Genomic DNA, 20,543 nt, shown 5'->3' with positions numbered 1-20,543 from the left:
GGTATTATTTAAAAAGTATACCTAAAAAAGAAAAGAATAATGGAGCTGGGAATGTCTCCTTTGGTCCACCCATTCCTGGTATATGTGAGAATGGTCCTGTTAAAAATATTATCCAACTATAAAGTCTCTGAGTGTACTTCTGTATACGCCACTGTAGGCTACAAAACGAGTGTTGCCATGGGAGCAGCTCTGGCTCCCTCTGCTGGCACAAAGAGGACAATGAACTCTAGCAACAATTTTAGGAAGAAACACTATGGTAACTTGCTCCTTGCATCCTCAGTACCACCAGTGATGGAAGAAGTACTCACACAAGCAAAAGTCTGGTACAAACGTATTGGCATCAAAATAAAGTAGCCAAAGTGGTCTAAAATCTAGTAATAACGTCAAATAATCATATTGGAGTAAAAGTACAATATTATTATTTATTCTCTGAGATGTAGCGGAGTAGAAGTAAAAGCAGTGAATATTGGAAATAATGCGAACAACACCGTAGCAATCTAGACATTATAACACTAAAATCCCTTCCTGGTGTTGCACGTGTAGATTATGACAAGATCAAACAATGGCTGTTTGTTAAACAAATGTCCAAGACCACAGTTATGATGATGACATATGATCAGGATGGACCAGTTAGACCAGTTGAGAGAAGCTACCCTGCCAGTATACAGCAGAGGCAACTGGCAAGTGCAACACACATTCTGTATTTAGAGTGTAGGGAGGGGAAAGAGCTAAAAAGGAAGATAAAAATAGTTTTCTAAATATTTTATTTCTTAACATTTTGGACCAAATAGGCAATTTTGCATTGAGATGCCAACGCTTCCTTAGTGCCCACTCATCCTTATTGCCCACTCTTCCTTCCCGTTAAATATGAAGCATTGAAGTGACACAATTCGTATTTGGAACAAGTCGATTTCTCTAAAAGTGTCAGCCTGTATGAGACACATGGATTCTTCATCCCGCCGTGATGTGTAAAGACCTTTACTACGTAGTATAAATTAAGCCTTAAAAAGGGATAGTTCACTCCCCCATTTCGATTACTCACCCCAGCAGTGGTTCACTATGGATACACAAAGAGTCTCCTTTGTGTCTCCATAGGGAATTATGGCTTAGGAATGTGACAAACTACAAATAAATCCATGAATTCAAATCTCCATGGGGTGAGTAATTGATAGATTATTTTTTGTAGTGAAATATCCCTTTAAATCAATAGATCCGTTTTTGAAATAATCACGGTATTCAAAACATACAATTTACAAAGTACATTTTGCATTGAAATGTTGAACGTTTCCGAGAAAATATTGAGAAATGATAGTGAAAGTGTGAAACTAGCCGCTCTACAAGCTTGTAGTCTGTAGGCTATTTTCACTGCATTTGAAATAAGCATAAAGTGTCATAATGTATTCATGTAGGTTTAGGTCTCAAGAAATGTAGTGGAGTCAAAAGTACAATATTTAAAGTCTGAAATGCAGCGGTGTGTATGTCTATGAAAAAAAAGGAAATAAAATAAAATAAATAAATGTACTTAAAGCAGCACTATGTAACCTTTTTAAATGAATAAAATGTAACTTTGTCCAACCTGTAATTTAAGGTATGTATTACCGTATGTAAATAATATAACTTATAGATTTGAGGTGGTGATTGTATTTTGTCTCCCTGCTCTTTTATTGAGACATTTAGATCAGTGGTTCCAAAAGGTCCTTGAGGGAGTTCCAGGGGGTCCCCAGCTAAATGATAGTTAGGAACCAAATGGACCCTTATGGGTCTGTAACTCTGAGAGTGTACAAATGGAACCAAATGGACTCTAACGGGTCCATTTGGTTCCATTTGTACACTTTCAGAGTTAAATTAACATTGATTTGATCAATTGATTTTACAATAATAAATTGGGTTCCCAGAGAAAGAAAAGCCATTAAATGGGGGTCCGTAGACAAATGCATGTCAAACTGGGGGTCCTTGAAAATAAATTGGTTGAGAATCACTGCTAGAGCAGGGAAGGGGTCCCTGGCATATCTTTTCAAATGAGGGTCTGCGGGCCAATTAGTGTCAATTTGGGGGTCCTCGACAACTGATTTAGATCGTGTCAAAGGCCATGTCTCACCTAGACACAGGCTCTGACACCAGTTTTGACCCGACGGTTCAGTTTCACGGTTCAGATTCAATAAAAACGTCAGCACTTTCCTGCAGGAAACTGGGTTCAAAACCTGAGATAGAAGAGGAAAGTTACATAGTGCAGCTTTAAGTACTAGTACTAGTAAATTTACTCAGTTACTGTGTCCACCACTGTAGCGGAGGGTCTTCCAGTGAAGTGGCTGTCAACCATTTCGGGCATCTGGTTACGATGCCTCTCGGGCGTCTCCCTAGGGAGGTCCTCGAGGCACGTCCCACTGGGACAGACCAAGGCGCAGTTGGAGGAAACACATCGACTCACTGGCCTTGGAACGTCTCAGGATCCCCCAGGAGGAAGACACTGATGTTGCTCTGGAGAAGGAAGTCTGGAACACAGTGGAGCTGTTGCCCCTGTGACCCGACTACGGATAAGTGGTTGAAGATGGATGGATGGGACTCCCCATCCTGACAAGCACTTGAAATTTGTATGACATTTTGTTTGACTTGGTTTGTTCCACAGATACATATTGTGAAAATAGCTGAGCTTGTAGATCTGGTATTTTACTATTTCCCACACATTTTGCCCCTTATATTATTTGACAATTTGGCCAATGTGGCAGTTTTTATAGTACAGTTTACTTTGATGCCTTTTTTAGGTATTAAAAATGTCTTAAACGTCCTTTAAAATGTCACTTCACTGTCACACAGTGGTAACCCATAGGTTGAGAACCACTGTTCTAGTGACCCCTCGTCTGGACAGCTAGAGGCACAGAAAACACACAGTGCCAAACATACGTCAATTTGTTCCACAGTGCAATACAGCTGCTACATAACATAGCTACAATACAGGGTTAATAATCTGTATATCCTCTTTTTACACCTCTCTACTTCCATACGAGGACAATTCAATGATGAATCACAAGCAGGTTCTTATCCTCCATTTAAGCAAGGGTGCAAGTGATTTTCTAAAGGCTCATACATAGTCTGGACTTTCGGTGGTTAGGTGACCACCGAACTATAACATGACATCACGAGCCGCGGTGAAGAGCAAACCACCGCCACCGCTCCAGCCCTTCTCCCTGTTTTCACTCACCACCGCTCAACGTTATTTCAGCTCCGGTGGTCCGCTCACCACCGGAGCGGTGGTCACCTCACCACCGAAAATGCTATGAATAGGCCTTTAGTGTTAAATAAGTGTTAACTTAAAAAAAGTGTTAAATAGCTCTACATAGCTATAGAGTGTTTGTTCAGTAACAGGAGTCTCCATGTCTCTTCAGCAAACAGAAAACCAATAATACAATAAAAAAATAAGGCAATATCAATTTCGCCTTATTTATCCAATGAGGAGAGAGAACTCCGTACAGGATAAACACATGAAATTGAAAGTGATGAGGCAAAAAAAAACGCATCAAGTACACCCCTGATACAATCTCATTACAGCTTAATAGACATCTTGGAACACAGTTAAAATATTATGATTTCGGGGAGGTTGCGGCCTGAAAAGTTTGGGGACCCTTGAAATGTCGGGGAAAAGAAAACCTGCTCTGTAGGTGCCAGCAGAAAGAAGACTTCCTGTAAAATACATGTACGAAAAGAAAAGAAGAAAAAAAACATCTTCGTAATGAAATCCTATTGTATTTGTATTGCTGTACTCTGTAGTGTTGTAGTAGTTGTAGTTGTAGTTGTAGTTGTAGTGTCTGGAGTGTTTTTGTAGGTAGTTTTTTGGATGTGGGAGGTATGTACATGTATGTATGTATACGAGAGTTTTGTTGTCTTTGTAAGTTAAAAAATATAACAAACATATTAAAAACAAGAATAAAATAATCCTATTGTGCAACACTTCATCGCTAATATACAGTACGAGCCAATCCGAGCCACGTGCTTCCAAACCCCAGAGGATGAACACAATAAAACCTCTGAGTGCAAGGGGAGGAGCACAGATGCCACATAAATAAGTCTTTCCTCAAACAACCGGCACCGGGTTCGAATCTAAATCTGAGGCGCTTCATGTCATCACCTCTCTCTCCCACTGTCATCATTAAGCAAAATATATAAAAGAAATAAACAGGTTAGCAAACAGCTACCAGATGCTAGCCTCGTACTTCTGCCCCCAGTGCGGAACTGGTCGTCTTCATTCTCCCAACGTGAGAATGAGGCCATTTCAGACGGGGAGCGACTGGCGCGACCAATACTGCACAGCTTCATCTGAGTAAACGGAACACTGATGTAGAGGTATGTTGAACTTGGGATGGTGTGTGCTTGACTGTACTGTCGGTCGCTTATATTATTATTATTATTATTATTATTGTTATTATCCCTTCCTTGGACGTAGGGTGGGGATCCTTTAACGATTCTGGTTCCTTAACATGTCATTCTCAACGGTCTCATTCCTTACCTACTCACCTCATCACGAAACCCCGGAGGGTCGTTGGGGCACCACATACGATCTGTTAACCAGCTCTCTCCATCCCTCTCTGTCCTTACCTACAGGAGGTTCCAAATGGACATTTACCGGTCTGTAACTCTGAGGGTGTACAAATGGAACCAAATGGACCCGTATGGGTCCATTTGGTTCCATTTGTATCCCCTCAGAGTTATCGGTGGTCCTTGAAATCACAAAGTTTGCAAACCACCGGTATTGTAATTGTACAGCAGACGTGAAGTCCACATAACCAGCTCTGACAGTGTAGATAAAAACCTGGTACCGGAAACCGTTTCAAAATCTGTTGGATCCGATTCCTTGGTTCCTCCTCGATGTTGGATCCGATTCCTTACGGTTCCTCCGGGCTGCCAACCCCTTAATCCTCAGGTGCCAGGTCAGTCAGTCCAGTAGGAAGTCCGGGCTCGGGTAGCCAAACAGGCTAAAGTCCCCTTGGTAGCGCGCGTACAGCCGCCTAACGTCCCGTCTGCTGATGCCTGAGAAGTAGCGCTCCACCTTGAAATGGGATCAAATGTATCAATACAAATATCAATACTAATTTTACATAATAATAATAAACTTTATTTATATAGCATGACATAAAAATGCAACGCAGAAAAGAGAAAAACAAAAAAGTTAATTAAAATGCCCAATTTCTTTTAAATCACGTAATTATTTCCTGTAAGTAATGAATGCAAATTAATCAGCTAAAGTCCCAGCCCTAAAACAGAAAGCAACCAACCTTGGTCCTGTTGTAGCGCGTGATGCCCAGGGGTATGTGCGGGTAGGACACCAGGCCCTCGATGCCCGCCGCCCGCAGGATGTAGGGCGCGTCTCGCTCCAGCGTCTCGTGGTGGCCCACCACGCTGTAGCGGATCTCGCAGGGCGCACACAGCTCGGCGTACGTCACCCAGTGGATGACGTGCTCGCCGAACTGACGGTCCATGCGGCGCCGGCCCTCGCCGCCGTCGCCCAGGTAGCGCACAAAGTCCTCGAAGCGCAGGCCGGCGCCGGGACCGTCACCGTCGCCGGGTGAGGAGGCGAGGTCACGGTGCACCTGATGGTGGGGAGGGGATCATAGGAGGCCTTAGCTGTGTTAATAACCTGGGCAAAATGTGCAGCATTAGGAGGTAAAGAGGAGACACTTTAATTGTGAAGGGACGACAGGATCAGGAGAGGTGTTGTTGTTGCTAATTGTCGAGAGTAATGGCTGCGTATGATATTGAACAGTCAAACTATCAATACGGCTGTATCAACAAAATAATTATGTCATAGGTATATGGGGGCCTCATATTTGGTCTTGAAACATGCCTCCAGATTCCTAAGGCCGCCCCTGGGAGGGATGGGAGTAATCGTTATCGTCTTATTTCAACTCTGCACAAATCGTTTCACCAAAAATAGCAGATCTACATTTAATATTTTGATTATCTCGATACTATCATAAATTGCAAACAAATGAAAAAACAATTACCACAATAATTGTGACTTGTGATATGTACTTTTCATATGGTCCCCATATCCCTACCTTGCGGTACTTGCGGATGATGGACGGGGCGATGTCGTGCTTGTACCAGGGCTCGAAGCGTGGGTTCTTCACGAACTTATCCTTGAAGGCAGAGATGAGGCGCTCGAAGGGGTCGCGCACGATGAAGAACTTGAAGTAGGTGTGTAATCTGCAAGGGGGGGAACCCACAGTGAGTTTAGTGAGTCTAAATTAATGCATTGGGGTAGAGCTCAATCAGTGGTTCTCAACCTGTGGATCCCCAACCCCAGGGGGGTCCCGCACATGATTTTGGTGGGTCCCCCAGGGTGACAATTTGAGGACTTTTGAGACTTTGCAATACTAAGAAAAAATAAGAAATGAAAAAAGGCCATTACGGCATCAAAAAAAAGTATATACTGGTCAAACATTGGCCTAATTGTCAAATGATAATTGTGAATTATTATTAACGGCTCATTTTGGGGGGTGACGGCCGGAAAAGGTTGAGAACCAAAGCTCTACACGTCTACAGTAAAGGCTCATACTCCAGTTTTTGGTGATAGTTTATCACCGCAGTGTAGTTTTTAAAGGGTTGAAAAACTACACCATTACGTCAGTCACAGACCCATCTCTCAGTTTTTACTATCAGACAAGTCTTTTCACTCTGGAGCTATCACCCCGTTCACTGATTGGTCTAGAAGTTGGGTGGGCGGTCCCCTTGGATTTATGTAAACCACAGGGAGGCGGGGTCAATCCTTTAGGACATCACCACGAGTATGATGGCCTCAACTCTTATCACCGTTTTAGGTGATAGCTTACCTATCACCAAAAACTGGAGTATGTATGAGCCTTAACTCTCTGACAATAACATTGAGAATCATCTTCATCATCAGTGTATTTTTCAGATAATATGATTAATAAGATTATTAAAGGGCCACTTCAATTGATTTACCCATCCATCATAACCCATTAAAACCGGGAAGCAATAGGAATTAAAAAAATATATACCGGTATATAATATAATATGATAAAACTACGAATTTAGAAGGGATTTGTAATCGTCCCAGGTCTTATTGGGTTAATATATAATTGGTCCTCTCAAATGCTCATGATAAGATGGCACCATTTCTGTCTGCTCACTCTAGTCCACTGTTTCCCAGTTTCAACAGTGGTTCGCTGACTGATTTCTGTGGGTCATGAGTAAATATCCCCCTTCTTTGTCATGCATTAAAAATAAACCCAAAACATGTTGTCTAAAGAAATTATAATAAAAACAATTAAAATAAATTATAATAAAAACAATTAAAATAAATTCCATAAATTCCACAAATGGAAACTTTAAGCTGAAGTGAAAGTAGCCAGATCTACAAGTGAGCTTGTAGATCTGCTAATTTCACTAGTTTGGGTCCCAGTTATTCACTAGTTTGGGTTTAACTTAAATCTTTGCTTCTGGGGGGTCCCTGGAACAAAAATGTTTTTGAGATGGGGGTCTGTGGCCAAATACATATAATTGTGGGGGTCCTTGACATGAAAACCACCACCACTGATAAACATACCAGTAGGTTTTTCAGAAAACAGTTTTTGAGGTCTTAATGGATTTGAGGTCTTAATGGGTTAAGAATAATCATAATCAGGATTTATATGTTAATACAATTAATATGATTATTAACAATTATCATGATCCGGATTTATAAGTTAATAAATAAAATGTGATTATCAACAACGATCATCAGGATTTATAAGGTAATAAAAATCAATACGATTATTAACAATAATCATCATCAGGATTTCCAAGCGGTTTTCAGGTTTCACGTACTGCACTGTACAACGAGCACATTGGAAGATGAAGAACGGTTCCATTCCACGGCCAAGAAGCAATCCAAGATCCACCCCATCCTAAAATACACTACAATACATCAGGAGGTGGGTTAGGAGGGAAAGGGATGGGGGTCTCAGAACCATGTCATGTCCTGCAGGGGGCTGAAGGGTTAGGGGTAAGGGATGGGGGTCTCAGGACCTTTCAGTGATGTCCTGGGGGCCGAAGGAGGAGAGGCGAGGCAGGCCGTTCTTGTCGTGGTCGTGGACCAGGTTCTCTGGGATGTCCTCCACGGTGGAGTACTCCCCTGTGGAGACGCAGAGGTGAGAGTGATCAGGTTATTTTGTTAATTTTGTCGACAGTTGATCAGGTGAGCTTGTTGATATTTTTACCTTAAAAAAAAGCACACCTGTGTGAACCTACTGGTAGCCTACTGGCGCCCCTACTGGTACTCAATATATGATGCTCACACATAGGTGAACGTCACATACATGAACACGGACAAAGCTGTTCCTTGGAGTGGTTGCACCACTCAAAAAAAAGTAAGAAAATACCTTATATTAAAACCTTCTAGCTTAGCTGTGAGGCGATGGCGCTTTTACGTAACGGACTGTGCCCCCCCCCCCCCCCCATCTACTCCAGTGTTCTCAAAGTGAAGTCTGTGGGCAACTTCAGGGGGGGTCTGAACTGACCCATACAAATCTGCAACTCTGACGGTATACAAATGGGGTCCATTTGGTTCCATTTGTAATTTGTATACTGTCAGAGTTAAGGGGGAGACCTTGACTTTTAACCCATTTAGAAGGATTTAGAAGACATTTGCAGAGTCGTTCCCAGGTCAAAATGGGTTCAAAGAACCACACAGTTGTACTCACCGTTGAGCACGATGAGGACCTTCTTCCACTGGGTGTTTCCCACCTTAGGCGTCTGGCAGAAGAGGATCTTGTGTTTGTCGGACACGAAGATGCGGTCCAGGACGAACCTGCTGACGGAGACGTGCGTGAGGTTCCTGAGCGTGGCGTTCTGCTGCCGACACACGGCCGAGAGTAGCTCCGTCCGCCTCTCCGTCACCCACTGCCAGTCTGATGGTGTTGGTGCTGCCGTGGGGGGAAACTAACAATGCACACACACACGCACACACACACACACACACACACAAAATATAGTATATCATTGCTACCGTGTTAGCTCGTGTCTAGGCATGGGACGATAATCGTTATCATTTATAGTGGTAAAAAAAAGTCTCATCAGAGATTAAAATGTATCGCAAAATTGTCCTACACTATATGAATTCGATTTTTGTTGAGGTGCAAGTTCAGTTCCACTTACGACCCTATATATACTTATAGATAGAACAGACCTGCAAAGAACGCATTTGGTACGCTCTTATTTCACTCTACCCAAAATCATTCTCCAAATATCTACAAGCTCACTAAGCATTTGCAACTCGTTGTGAGACAATTTAGGCACTTCGCAGACAAGCTTAATCCAAAGAGAAAGAGTCTGGCCCCACCAAGCTAAAAGAGATTTACAGTAAGAAAGGTAAACATGAGGTAATACTGTGCATCAAATGCATATATTGTAGCTAAACCAAGAGCCTATCGTCGGTCTAAAGCATTACTTTGAAACTATACACACAGTCACACACACACACAATAGGATGCCAGATCAACAAATTAACCTGGCATCTGTCTACATAACATGCTATCTAAAATACATTTTAGGTATTATTTTTTTTACGATTTTTTGGGGGCATTACTGCCTTTATTTTTATTTATTTTTAATATGTTTTCATCCCGCGATGTTGTAAACCATTTCCTGCTCCTTTACACCTGATAGGGGGAGTTTCCCTGGTTCTGCCTTTATTGATAGGATGCAGTGGAGAGAGACAGGAAACACGGAGACTGGGAATGACACGCAGCAAAGGCCGTCAGGATCTGGACTCGAAACCCGCGACACGCTGTCAGGCATGTGCCTATATGTGGTATGCACCTGGACCGCTAGGCCAGCAGACGTCAGAGTCTGCAGTTCTAACTGCAATGGGGAGTGTGTTCCACAGTTTGGGAGCCAGAAGGAGTCTGGGACTCTGGGACGTGTGGAGCGCCCCCACTTTACTACTCACTCTCTGCTCTCATTGGTGGTCTGTGGACAGTCAGAAATCTGCCTACTAGTGACCTCATCGATGGGGATTACAAGCTCATAGAAATTGCAGCCTTTCTCTCCCTGTAAAGCTGGCTATACTTTTATTGTGCACTTTTTAAAAGCTGGATTTATTATACTTTTATTGTACATATAAATGTAATGGTTTTTATTTTCTCTCGGACTGTATTCATTTAACCCCACTAATCCTGGTCTCCCTATTTTATGTCATTAAATGTTTGAAAAATTGTGAGAATAGCAGATCTACACACTCACGATGTGATGTGTTACAAGCTTGTATTTTGGCTCTTTGGTGTACAGTAAAGTATGTGTTATGTGGTTTAAACCCATTAAGACCTAATCTACAGCAACAAATAACCTTGTAAAACTGTAGTTCTCACACTTTTTCATGCCAAGGACCCCCAAAATTATATGTATTTGGCAGCGGACCCCCTCCATCTGTAATTCTAAAATGACCCAGATGCTTTCCCGGTTCCAATAGGTTCATACCACATATGAAGGCTTGGGGTCAGGCCTGTCTGGCCTGTCCAGCTCATCCACAGCCTCTGGCCTGGCTCCCTGATGAGCGCCTGACTGTGTCCAGCTGTGTGCGTCCGTCTTCTCTCCATAGTCTGGAAGGAAACGACACCTTTTTATGAGCAGTGGTCATCTTTAGCCCAGCTCATGTCAAAGGTCACGTTTACGGGGTGCAACTAATCCATTAAAAGAAAATAATAGATTTTAATAAAGTAAGTGATTTTCAAAAATAGCCAAAAAAAACCCGTCTACAAGCTCACAAACGATATGAACTGCGGTGGATAGGCTATTTTCACTCTTTTTGCAAAACACTGTTCAACAACTTAGTGTAAAATGGGGCTCAAGACTAATCAATTTATTTGATTATTTTAAAAGAAAATCTACCGTATATATTGATATAAAAAGAAAAATACATTATTTCTCGACCCCGACAATTTGTTTAATTGGAAAAGTAATCCATAGAACAATCTCTAATAAAACTGAGATATGTTGTGGCTTGACCCATTAAAACCCAGGAAAGCATCTGAGAGATGCTTTAGGTATGGGCCGTGAATAAAGCTTGTTTTGAGCAAAAATGTGGGAAAATAATCTGAGATAAATGGATTTTAAAAATGCAGTTAATATCGAAGTGGACGAAGGCAGACTTTTTTAGATTTCCTGTTTAACGATCGCCTGGCAACCCAGGCCTACTCATCTAACTTAATGGGTTAATATGCAGAAGGACAGCTGACTTACTATCTACAGCTCTGAAGTTGATCAACTTGACTTCTATCTACAGTTCTGAAGCAGGGCTGGTCAGGGCATGGTGATAAATATCGCCGGGACGATACAATGTTTTCACGATATGCCTTTTCAGAGATTTGTGTATATATATATATATATATATATATATATATATATATATATTGTGAAACAGTGAATGCACATTATATGATTTGCAGTTCTATAACTTAATTCATACTTCTGTAGAATGATGGTTTCATTCCGCAAAAATATACTATTATGATACTACCGGTATTATCTGCAGCTCTGAAGTTGATGAACTTGACTTACTATCTGCAGCTCTGAAGTTGATGAACTTGCTGGCGAACATGAGGATGAGCAGCACCCATCCACACGCCCCCAACAGCAGCCAGTGGTGCCGCATGGTGCTAAACATCAGCCTGCTGCCATGGAGACCCTGGAACATAAACAATAAACATAGGTGCTGGGTAGGGATGGGACCATACAAACATTACTGTACATGACTGTCGCTCTTATTGTGGCAAAAGTACTAACACATAGGAGGAGCCAGCTAGGAAAAGAACATAACATATAGCCAGGAACCACCTAGGAACCTAGTAACCTATATATCGTTGCTGTCAGGGGAAATCCATTTGTCCATTTGTGAGGTTTTTTTTGTTGCATAAATCAGTGCTATAGATTAGAGATGTCCCAAATTCCCAATACTGTATCGGTATCAGAAAAGTATCGATATCGGCCCTTGTAATAATAATAATAATAATAATCTTTATTGTCCCAAAGGATATTCATCTTCACAGATCTGTTGAACACCCACAACAAAATAACACATAGTACAGAAAACATTACACCACGACAATACAAAAACATGAGGTCACCACTGTGTAGTGTGTACAGAAGGATCCTATCGGTGGGGCAGTTTGTTTAATGCTGCGATGGCTGATGGGACGAAACTCCTACTAAAACTGACTTTTTTCCATGGCAAGGTTCTGTATCTTTGTCCAAAAGGCATGAGGGTGAAAAAAGCGATACAGGGGATGATCAGTGTCATGTGATATTGAAAGTGCTTTCATATCAGAAAGTGTGTGTGATACGGGTAAGGGCCGATTCATACTCCTATTGCGTACCCCCCCCCCCCCCCCCCGAACCTCAAATGACGTCACAATGTAGGCTCTACAGCGCCGAACCGACTTTTATTCGGCTCTAAAATCGGAGTATGAATCGGCCCCAATACTGCAGTGATGCAAATAGGTTCCCGGGATGCAGGGATGGTCTTTTAGATGAATCCCAGGGACATTTTATGAGTCCCATTTCAACCACGCTAGGAGTCATATTTGGCCATTTTTACAAATTGCAGCATTTAACTCCCATTTCATTTCATAATGTGGTTATATTCATGTAGAAAACGAGAAGAAATTATTATTATAACTAAAGATAGCAAAATAAACTAGAATAAAGAGTACAGTAGTGCATCCTGTGGATGCAGAAGAGGTCGTTGTTTTATTGCGTCCCTTAACCTATTTTAATCTCTGATACTAAAAAGTTTGTTTCTGTTAGGCATGGACAGTATGTTATAGAAACATGCAGAACAGTAGAACAGAACAGGTTGAATAATGCTTTTGTACAATAATAACAGAAGATGAGGAGCAACAAATAATGATCTTAATTTACGGATTACATGGAGTCTTTGTTGAAAACGTGAATGGATATATAATATGTTGATCAAACCTAAGTCTATTGTCCAGAGTGAGTGAATGTATATTACATTAATAATTCTTAAACAAAGCAGTGTTTAACATAACATGTCTTAGACGTGTTGTTCACATTTACATTACAATAATTCATAAACAAAGCAGTGCATAACAATAACATGTTGATGTGTTGTACTCATGTAGCCTACTGGTTCTCAAAGTGGGAAGCATCAGTCATTTTAAGTTTATGTTAACCATTGTTTTTATACTTTGGCTATTCAAAAATAGCAGATGTGCATATTTTAGTGAACATCTTTAACTCAAATCTTTGCTTCTGGGGGGTCCCTGGCAAGACACATTGTTTAGGCTAATACACATCATTCAGGGGGTCCTCAAGACGAATATACATCAGTCTGGGGGTCCTCAGCCAAATAGACATTATTCTGGGGGTGCTTGCCATGAAAAGGTTGTGAGAACCACTGACATAGAAACATAACATCTCCACCTAGTAGCTAGTTAGCTTAAGCTTCTAGCTAGATGAAGCAGTTTGGTTATATTATATTATATATTAGCCGGGTTAAGGCCACTTTATACTAATCCTATCCAATAAATAATATTTAATCAAAGTGGGGTCTGGTCTGGGGACCCTCGGGGTTCTAAACTGGACCCCAAACAGGTCTGTAATAGAACCGGTGGTACTTGGAAGATAAAAAGTTTGAGAACCCAATATGTAACAGAAAAGACACACACACTGTGACACACACACACACACACACACACACACACACACACACACACAAGTGTGGCTATTAGCTAACTGTGTGTGTGTGTGTGTGTGTGTGTGTGTGTGTGTGTGTGTGTGTGTGTGTGCGTGCGTGCGTGTGTGTGTGTGTGACTCACCTCTTCATGTAGACTCAGAACAGCGAAGTAAATAATGATGGTGGGGTCATCATCATGTCTGTTGTTAGCCTCTGTTAGCCTGTTAGCCTGCGACCAGCATCATCATGGGCGTATAAAGCTGTGTTGCCAGACTACGTGAGAGAGATAAGCAACCAGGTATATGAATACAAGCTAAACAATATTTTGTGCCAGGGAGTCAGGGACGGGACCCCCAAACCAGATTTCTGTAAAAAATGCATAATAAAAAATACATTTAAAATAGCCTATCTACAAGCTCATCACAATAAAATGTGAGAGCAACTACACTTTAGAAACAATCCCAAATTAGCAACTACGCTTTCGAAGCAAGCCCAAATAAACAGCTACACTTTAGAAATAACTTAAAGCAAAAAAACGCAACCCGCAAGTGGCCGCAACTACCATTTACAAGCAACTTTACAGAAAAAGCTCAAAATCGCTTATGAGCAGACATGGCAACACTGATCATGGGTGTAGAATAGATTAAGTACGCTTCGTTTACTACCAAATAAAACCACCGGCGCCCCCTAGCGTCCGAAAGCTGTGGCTACACAAACTATACAATTGAGCATGTGCAGAAAAAACATTCCAAATTAAATAGTGAATACTGGATATTAAAAGTGTACAATTTTGCATATTGAAATACTATAAAGCTGGTTCTTTTTTCCCTTTCAATCATGGCTGAGAATGTGTCCATTAAAGACAATTGGATCAAGGACTCCACAATTGGCACAAGAATCTCATTTGAAAAGAAATTTCAGACCCCACAAGGTTTCTTTAAAAAAAAGGATTCTGCAGAGAGTATCAATACCTCAAAATTGTACTCAAGCAAATGCATTGTTACATTACCTGTAGGATGTTTGTTCCTCAAACAGTGTGAACGGTTAGGACAGCATCCCAAGTCACTAAAACAAGTTCTAGCCATCCTAGATTTGATGGCTATGGTTCAATTTGGGTTATAATGCCAATGTTGGAAAACAATGCTGTCAAGAGCAACAGAGTTGAAAAGTACATACGAAAAGTTATTCCCACCTTTGCTTGTTAACTCACTTCCTGGGGAGGTATTTGCAGCTCTCAAGCTTTAAGGGTCACTATTTAGATTAGGCATGTATACATTTCTGCATATCGTCGTCAGGAAGAAACCTCTCCATATATATTTTTTTTCCTTTTGTAAAATAATGTCCTACTTAATCATACTACAGCATTACACAAAAGCATCAAGCGGCAGAGCCATTTATTAATTTGAGTACTGAAAATAATGTTTTAAATCCAAAAAGGGAACAGTTTTGAACATGAGGTTTCCACCCGTCAAAAGAAATCAAGACAAGATCGTTTTTCGTGAACTACCTTTTTGCTAATGCCCAGATTATCTTAGGTGCGAGATCTGATTCTCCCCTTTTTCACAAAACATTTATGTAATAATGGCATGCACCAAAGTATACATCTGGCACGCATCAAAGTATACATAATGAATTATCAACTTCATTAATGAGTGGAAAGAAATATCACCGTTGGATCAAATTGCAACACTGAAAAAATGACATAACAGATCCTTTCAAAAGTTTTATTCCACTTGCCGAGAACTTACAGAACACAAAGATCCCATTGAAGGTTGAAATTAAACATGCAGAGTGGATAATTAACATTTAACTGCTCCTTTTGAAACTTTTTTCTTTTTCTGCAGTGTGGATGCTAGTTCTCATCAACGTTGACTGTCTGGAGACCTGTTGAGGTAAAGGAGAAGAACCATTAAATCAAAGTCCTAAACACATGAACCCTAGGATCCCTCTATGCATGTCATTTTTGTCATAGCAGGTGAAAATAGCTGATCTAAATGCTCACAATGCGTCACAACATGTCATGTTGAGAGCTTGTATGTTAGCCATTTGACAGACAAAGTATACAGGGGTAAATTCCAGACGTAGCACGACAACACAAGGATTAAAAACATACTACTGAAAGAACCCTCACACTAGCACCGTTTCATCAACAACATCAGATGTGGATGTTTTGGTAGCCATACCATGGTAACCAGACGTATAAACTGTACTTTTTGGCCAAAAGGGTATTTTGTTTCCAATGCGCCCTCTACCAATATTGCCCAGAGAACTGCCTCAGAGAATATGTTTCCTCCGGTGGAAAAAAAAATCCCTTTCTGGCCAAAAAGTACCGTTTATACGTGTAGTGGCGGGCTCAGAGTGCGTCCACTAAGGAAAGTAGGCTTTCTAAAAGACAACCCGCCTTTGTTTTAGTGAGTAGCAAAAACGTTATTTTTATTTACGCTAAAGAGGAGAGGCTGGTCTGATTTCGATTTGAGATTTAAAACTGAAAGTCCCATAGCCTTATACTGCAGGGCATAATCGAAGCAGTAGAAGGCTATGGACCAGAGCTAATCCATCCCTACACAAAGGGTACCCAACGCGTCCAGGCAGGTGAAAATGCTACAGAGGACCCTCAGTGTTCATGTACCAGGTGTCACTAAAAGCACGACTCCAGTAGGAAAACAGTTTCAAGTCGACAGACACTACTGCACTAGATTTGGGCAAAATACAGCCAGCTTTGGGTGATTGTAACTTGCAATTTCTCACAAAATAGGACAGTAAAAAGTATTGCTAGTAATTGACACAATTGGGTGTCCTGACAATGAATTCCTTGCATTTGTCAACAACTTATGGAAAAAGTGCTTTTACAAATGACCAAAGTTAAGACATTAATCAAGACAGTGCAGTCGACACGCTGTGATTGACCAGTCACTGTGATTGACAGCCTAAACCTAACCTCAGTAAAACTATACCTTAACCCAGTATACCTAACCCTAACCTCAACCTCAGTAAACTTAACTTGCCCGGGGGCATGGTTATAAGCACAACCGTGTAGGAATTAGTATGTAGCCACTGCTGGAATATTTTGATAGTGAATTTGTACAGACGTGAACGTCTCTGCATTCAATCAGCCTCACCGTTTGCAGCAGCAGCACAATACATACAGTGCCCAAGGAGACCCATCCCCATCCATCCAATTCTATAAATGCCTGCTAAATCAGTAGTTCTCAAAATTGACTTTTCAAAATATTTTGTAAAAAAGGCAGATGTACAAGCTCGTGGCACGTTGTGAGCTTGTATATCTGCTATTTTCTAACAACCAACATGCCAAAATCGTTGACAGACTTTCAATATGTTAAGATGCTGTGTGTCCAGTTGTAAAGAGGTTTAAAATGTGCTGACCTTTGCATGTTGTGACAGGAACGTATGTGACCAGGGTGTACAGTTTGTTGGGGGAATCCTCATCCTCATTGCGCTTCCTGGAGAGACGCACGCGGATCCTGTACGGCACGTTCCTGTACAAAGACAACGTTGAGCGTTAGCGGCTTGAAGCTGAGCAGCCTGGTGGAGCCAGCCATACGATCGGATCAGAGATATCCACCTACTGAGAACTGTGAGAAGTCTGGTGATGTCTATAGAAATAACGTTTGATCTGATCTACATTCAATGCATGGGTTAGAACTGGGCAGGAATGAACTGGAAATGTATAAAAGCTCACAACGTCACAGAATAAATGCCAAGACTTAATGAAGAATTTTCAAAGAATTAGGTTTCAACCTCACAACGCGTGACATGTTTTGAGCTTGTAGAGTTTATTTTTGGTGAATATTCCGCCAGAATAGGGATGCTGGCGTTTGGTTCAAGTGGTAAAAGGCAAAATAAAAAAAGTTCTGTCCCATATGGAAAACAGATATTCTCTCAAGTTCTTTGTGACGTACTGGATCTTAGAGGGAACTTTTCACATATTTATGTAGCGTAATATGACATAAGTTTGTGTAATTCAGGGGTGCCCGTGGATGATTACGTTATTTACAGGGGTGACCCGAGCCAAAAAAGTTTGCAATAGATAACATGTTGCCCCGTCTCCTCACCTGACGCCTTTGCTCCACACCGCCTTGTTGAGACGAGTGTCGATGCGGACATCGGGGGTTCCCATCTCCTTCACGGCGAAGTTGCGGATCTCTTTGATGGCGCGGGGGGCTCGCCTCTTGAAGCTCCTGTATGGAGACACAGGACGGTGGGGAAAGACATGAGATCAGTCAACTACAGTCAGGAATGGATGTTAGTCTGGCTCAATGTGATCAAGATACCCTTATTTGAACTCTAATTATGTGAATCACACAAATTATACAAATGTCCCTCACAACTGATGGCAAATATTAGTTTTCAACAACTATACTAGAGATTCAGCAAGACATTTCCATCAGTATCAATGTGGAAGATAGACCGGGCGCACAGGTCTTAATGGGTTAAAATTAAATCATCACCAACAATGTGTCCTAAAATCCAGCCACTTTAGTTCATGAAAAAACATGTATTTTCAAGCTAGCAGAAGGCATGATCGATCACTAGCCGTCCTACTCTAGTGTGGAAAGTACAAACACTCCATGGATGTCCAATTGTGCATCCTACTCGTGTGTGTGTGTGTGTGTGTGTGTAAAGTACTCACACTCCATGGATGCGCTTGTGAACATTGATGGTGTATTCCCTGGTCACCACCTCATTGATGGCGGAGCGACCCTTCTTCTTCTCTCCTTTCTTAGTTGGGGCCATCTGGAAACACACACAAACATGAGCCTACAGTCTGGAAACAAACTGAACATGAGTACAGTCAACAATGGTCAGGGGACACCACATGAACCCTACCTAGCATGAGTGAACATTTACAAGCTCATAGCGTAAAGCGATGAGCTTTTAGACCGGTCGTTTCCAGCTGAGATATTTGGTCAAATCTGAATCCCCCCCACCTTTCCCCTCACTGTATATGTTTATTTTCCCTTTTTGCTTCCTTTATGCTGAATTCCGGTTTTGTTCTTTGACTATATGGAAGTGTCTATTTGTACGTCTCTAAATGTTTTGATGAATTGAACATGGTGGAACATGGTCTTGTAAACAAGTGTAATGCTTAATTGGGTTGTCCACTCACAGTTTAACAGTCTTTGTATTGAGTCTTTGCTTGAAATGTACTGTAATTCTGCAAACTGTTAATAAATATTTCAATCAATAAATAAATGGTGTAAACAACTAGTAGAGAACGTACAAAAAGCCTGTTTTGATCAGAGTTTCACAGTGCATACAGTGAAGGAAGTCTGGATCAATTCATGTACTTAGAGAAATTGGAGAAAAAGATTAAAACCTCTCAAAGGAGTCTGGCCAAATCAAATTCCAGGTCCTTCAAACTAAAAACTTTGAGATGCACTGCGCTACATTAACATTATAACGTCCATCTTTAGAACTAGACTGATTCTAATGCTTTTAATACATATCAGAAGCTACAATTATTACACAGCTCTGCTTGCTTGTATTCTGCATTAAATGTCATTATGTCACTTAGAACACCAGAGTACAGTACATCTTTCTCTGGTCTCGAATTATCACTTTGCATTCGGGTATATGATGCTAACAAACAAGCTAGCGAAGTGTTGACAACTCGGCAAGCTTTGCTATGAACTGTCAAAACAACAAGAGTACTTGACATGTACTAAAGAAACAAAATAGTATCACGTTTTCTACATGAATACGTTAATACATTGTTTAGGGTTGAAGGCTACTTTGATTTGGTTAGCCGGGCTTGTGGGTCTGTGTTCTACTGTTTAAGCATGACAAACACCGAGGAGGATTCATCGTCCAATCTCAGTATTAAAAACATCCATCTTGAGGTCAAAACCCGCACGGGGACGTCAACTAAACCCTGTTGAATGATACTAGATCATTTAAGAGTTGTTTTATGCTCTAAAGGTGACAGGATGACATTAGATTGAATAAAACAAACATCGCTGTAATTCTACTCACCGCGACTCAGAGCAGAGGCGGAAGTTCGAAAGGAATGGCAACGGACGTTGCATTGTGGGTAAAGGATGTGAGTCCGCCTCCATATGTAGTCCGGGTGGGAACAAGCATGTGTGCATGTCTGGTGTGTAACACGACAACTGTTTTAAAGTAGCGTACAGTAACAACTAAAGTCTCTTTGATGTTTATGTTGTACTATTACTAAAAAACTATCTAAAAGAAAGGTATTTAAGATCATTATAGCTGGGCTGTTGCTAGCTCTAGTTCATAGCCTTGCTGCTTCTATTGATTGATTGATTGAAATATTTATTAACAGTTTGCAGAATTACAGTACATTTCAAGCACAAACTCAATACAAAGACTGTTAACTGTGAATGGACGACCCAATTAAGCATTACACTTGTTTACAAGAGGGTCCACCTTGTTCAATTCATCAAAACATTTAGAGACGTACAAATAGACACTTATATAGGCCTATAGTCAAAGAACAGAATAGGAATTCATCATAAAGGAGGTAAAAAGGGAAAAGAAACATATACAGTGAGGGGAAAAAGGGGGGGACGGTGGGGGGGATTCAGATTTTATGGGGGCCAGTTTCGAATTGCAGCTGTCCGTAGGTGCCCTTTGAGAGCGGTTTTGAAGGAGTCAAGGGATTCGCATGTCTTAATGACTGTTGGTAGGGCGTTCCACATTTTGGTGGGATAGGAGCGAAAATAATTGGGTGTGGACTTTGTTAACATTAAGGAAGTATCTAGACAGGTACATGGGTATCTTGGTAGTGTATAGAATCTTGTGGACCAGACCCGTTGCAAGATGCTGTACTCTGTCGTCGACCCTACGCCATTCCAGCCTGTCAAAGTGGGCA

General features: G+C 41.2%; 2 protein-coding genes across 2 annotated transcripts; both read right to left on the bottom strand.

The window, feature by feature from the left end:
* Nucleotides 1–320: 320 nt before the first annotated feature.
* Nucleotides 321–13,920, bottom strand: chst10 (carbohydrate sulfotransferase 10). The gene is made up of 8 exons (XM_080758685.1): nt 13,830–13,920; nt 11,551–11,677; nt 10,471–10,592; nt 8,697–8,934; nt 8,023–8,128; nt 6,051–6,198; nt 5,268–5,582; nt 321–5,041 (listed from the first exon to the last, which is right to left on the bottom strand). Exons 2-8 carry the CDS (start codon nt 11,654–11,656, stop codon nt 4,928–4,930), a joined length of 1,149 nt encoding a protein of 382 aa, XP_080614811.1. The 5' UTR covers nt 11,657–11,677; nt 13,830–13,920; the 3' UTR covers nt 321–4,927.
* A 1,477-nt stretch (nt 13,921–15,397) lies between these two features.
* Nucleotides 15,398–19,738, bottom strand: LOC308311900 (large ribosomal subunit protein eL31-like). Its single transcript, XM_080758690.1, has 5 exons — nt 19,682–19,738; nt 18,339–18,442; nt 17,761–17,886; nt 17,072–17,184; nt 15,398–15,571 (listed from the first exon to the last, which is right to left on the bottom strand). The coding sequence occupies exons 2-5, from the start codon at nt 18,440–18,442 to the stop codon at nt 15,540–15,542; spliced, it is 375 nt and encodes a 124-aa protein (XP_080614816.1). The 5' UTR covers nt 19,682–19,738; the 3' UTR covers nt 15,398–15,539.
* Nucleotides 19,739–20,543: the final 805 nt, after the last annotated feature.

This window comes from Protomyctophum bolini (assembly GCF_963924005.1).
Source record: "Protomyctophum bolini genome assembly, chromosome: 24".
Lineage (NCBI taxonomy): Eukaryota > Metazoa > Chordata > Actinopteri > Myctophiformes > Myctophidae > Protomyctophum > Protomyctophum bolini.
This window is presented reverse-complemented; position numbering and strand designations above follow the sequence as displayed.

Coding starts and splice junctions, on each gene's coding strand:
- LOC308311900 (XM_080758690.1), bottom strand. CDS start 18,442: ATGGCCCCAACTAAGAAAGGAGAGAAGAAGAAGGGTCGCTCCGCCATC. Junction 17,185..17,760: donor GTGTGGAGCAAAGGCGTCAG/GTGAGGAGACGG, acceptor GTCTTTGTACAG/GAACGTGCCGTACAGGATCC. Junction 15,572..17,071: donor TCCTGTCACAACATGCAAAG/GTCAGCACATTT, acceptor TTACCTCAACAG/GTCTCCAGACAGTCAACGTT.
- chst10 (XM_080758685.1), bottom strand. CDS start 11,656: ATGTTTAGCACCATGCGGCACCACTGGCTGCTGTTGGGGGCGTGTGGA. Junction 10,593..11,550: donor CAACTTCAGAGCTGCAGATA/GTAAGTCAAGTT, acceptor GTTTCCTTCCAG/ACTATGGAGAGAAGACGGAC. Junction 5,042..5,267: donor CGCGCTACAACAGGACCAAG/GTTGGTTGCTTT, acceptor TCCCATTTCAAG/GTGGAGCGCTACTTCTCAGG.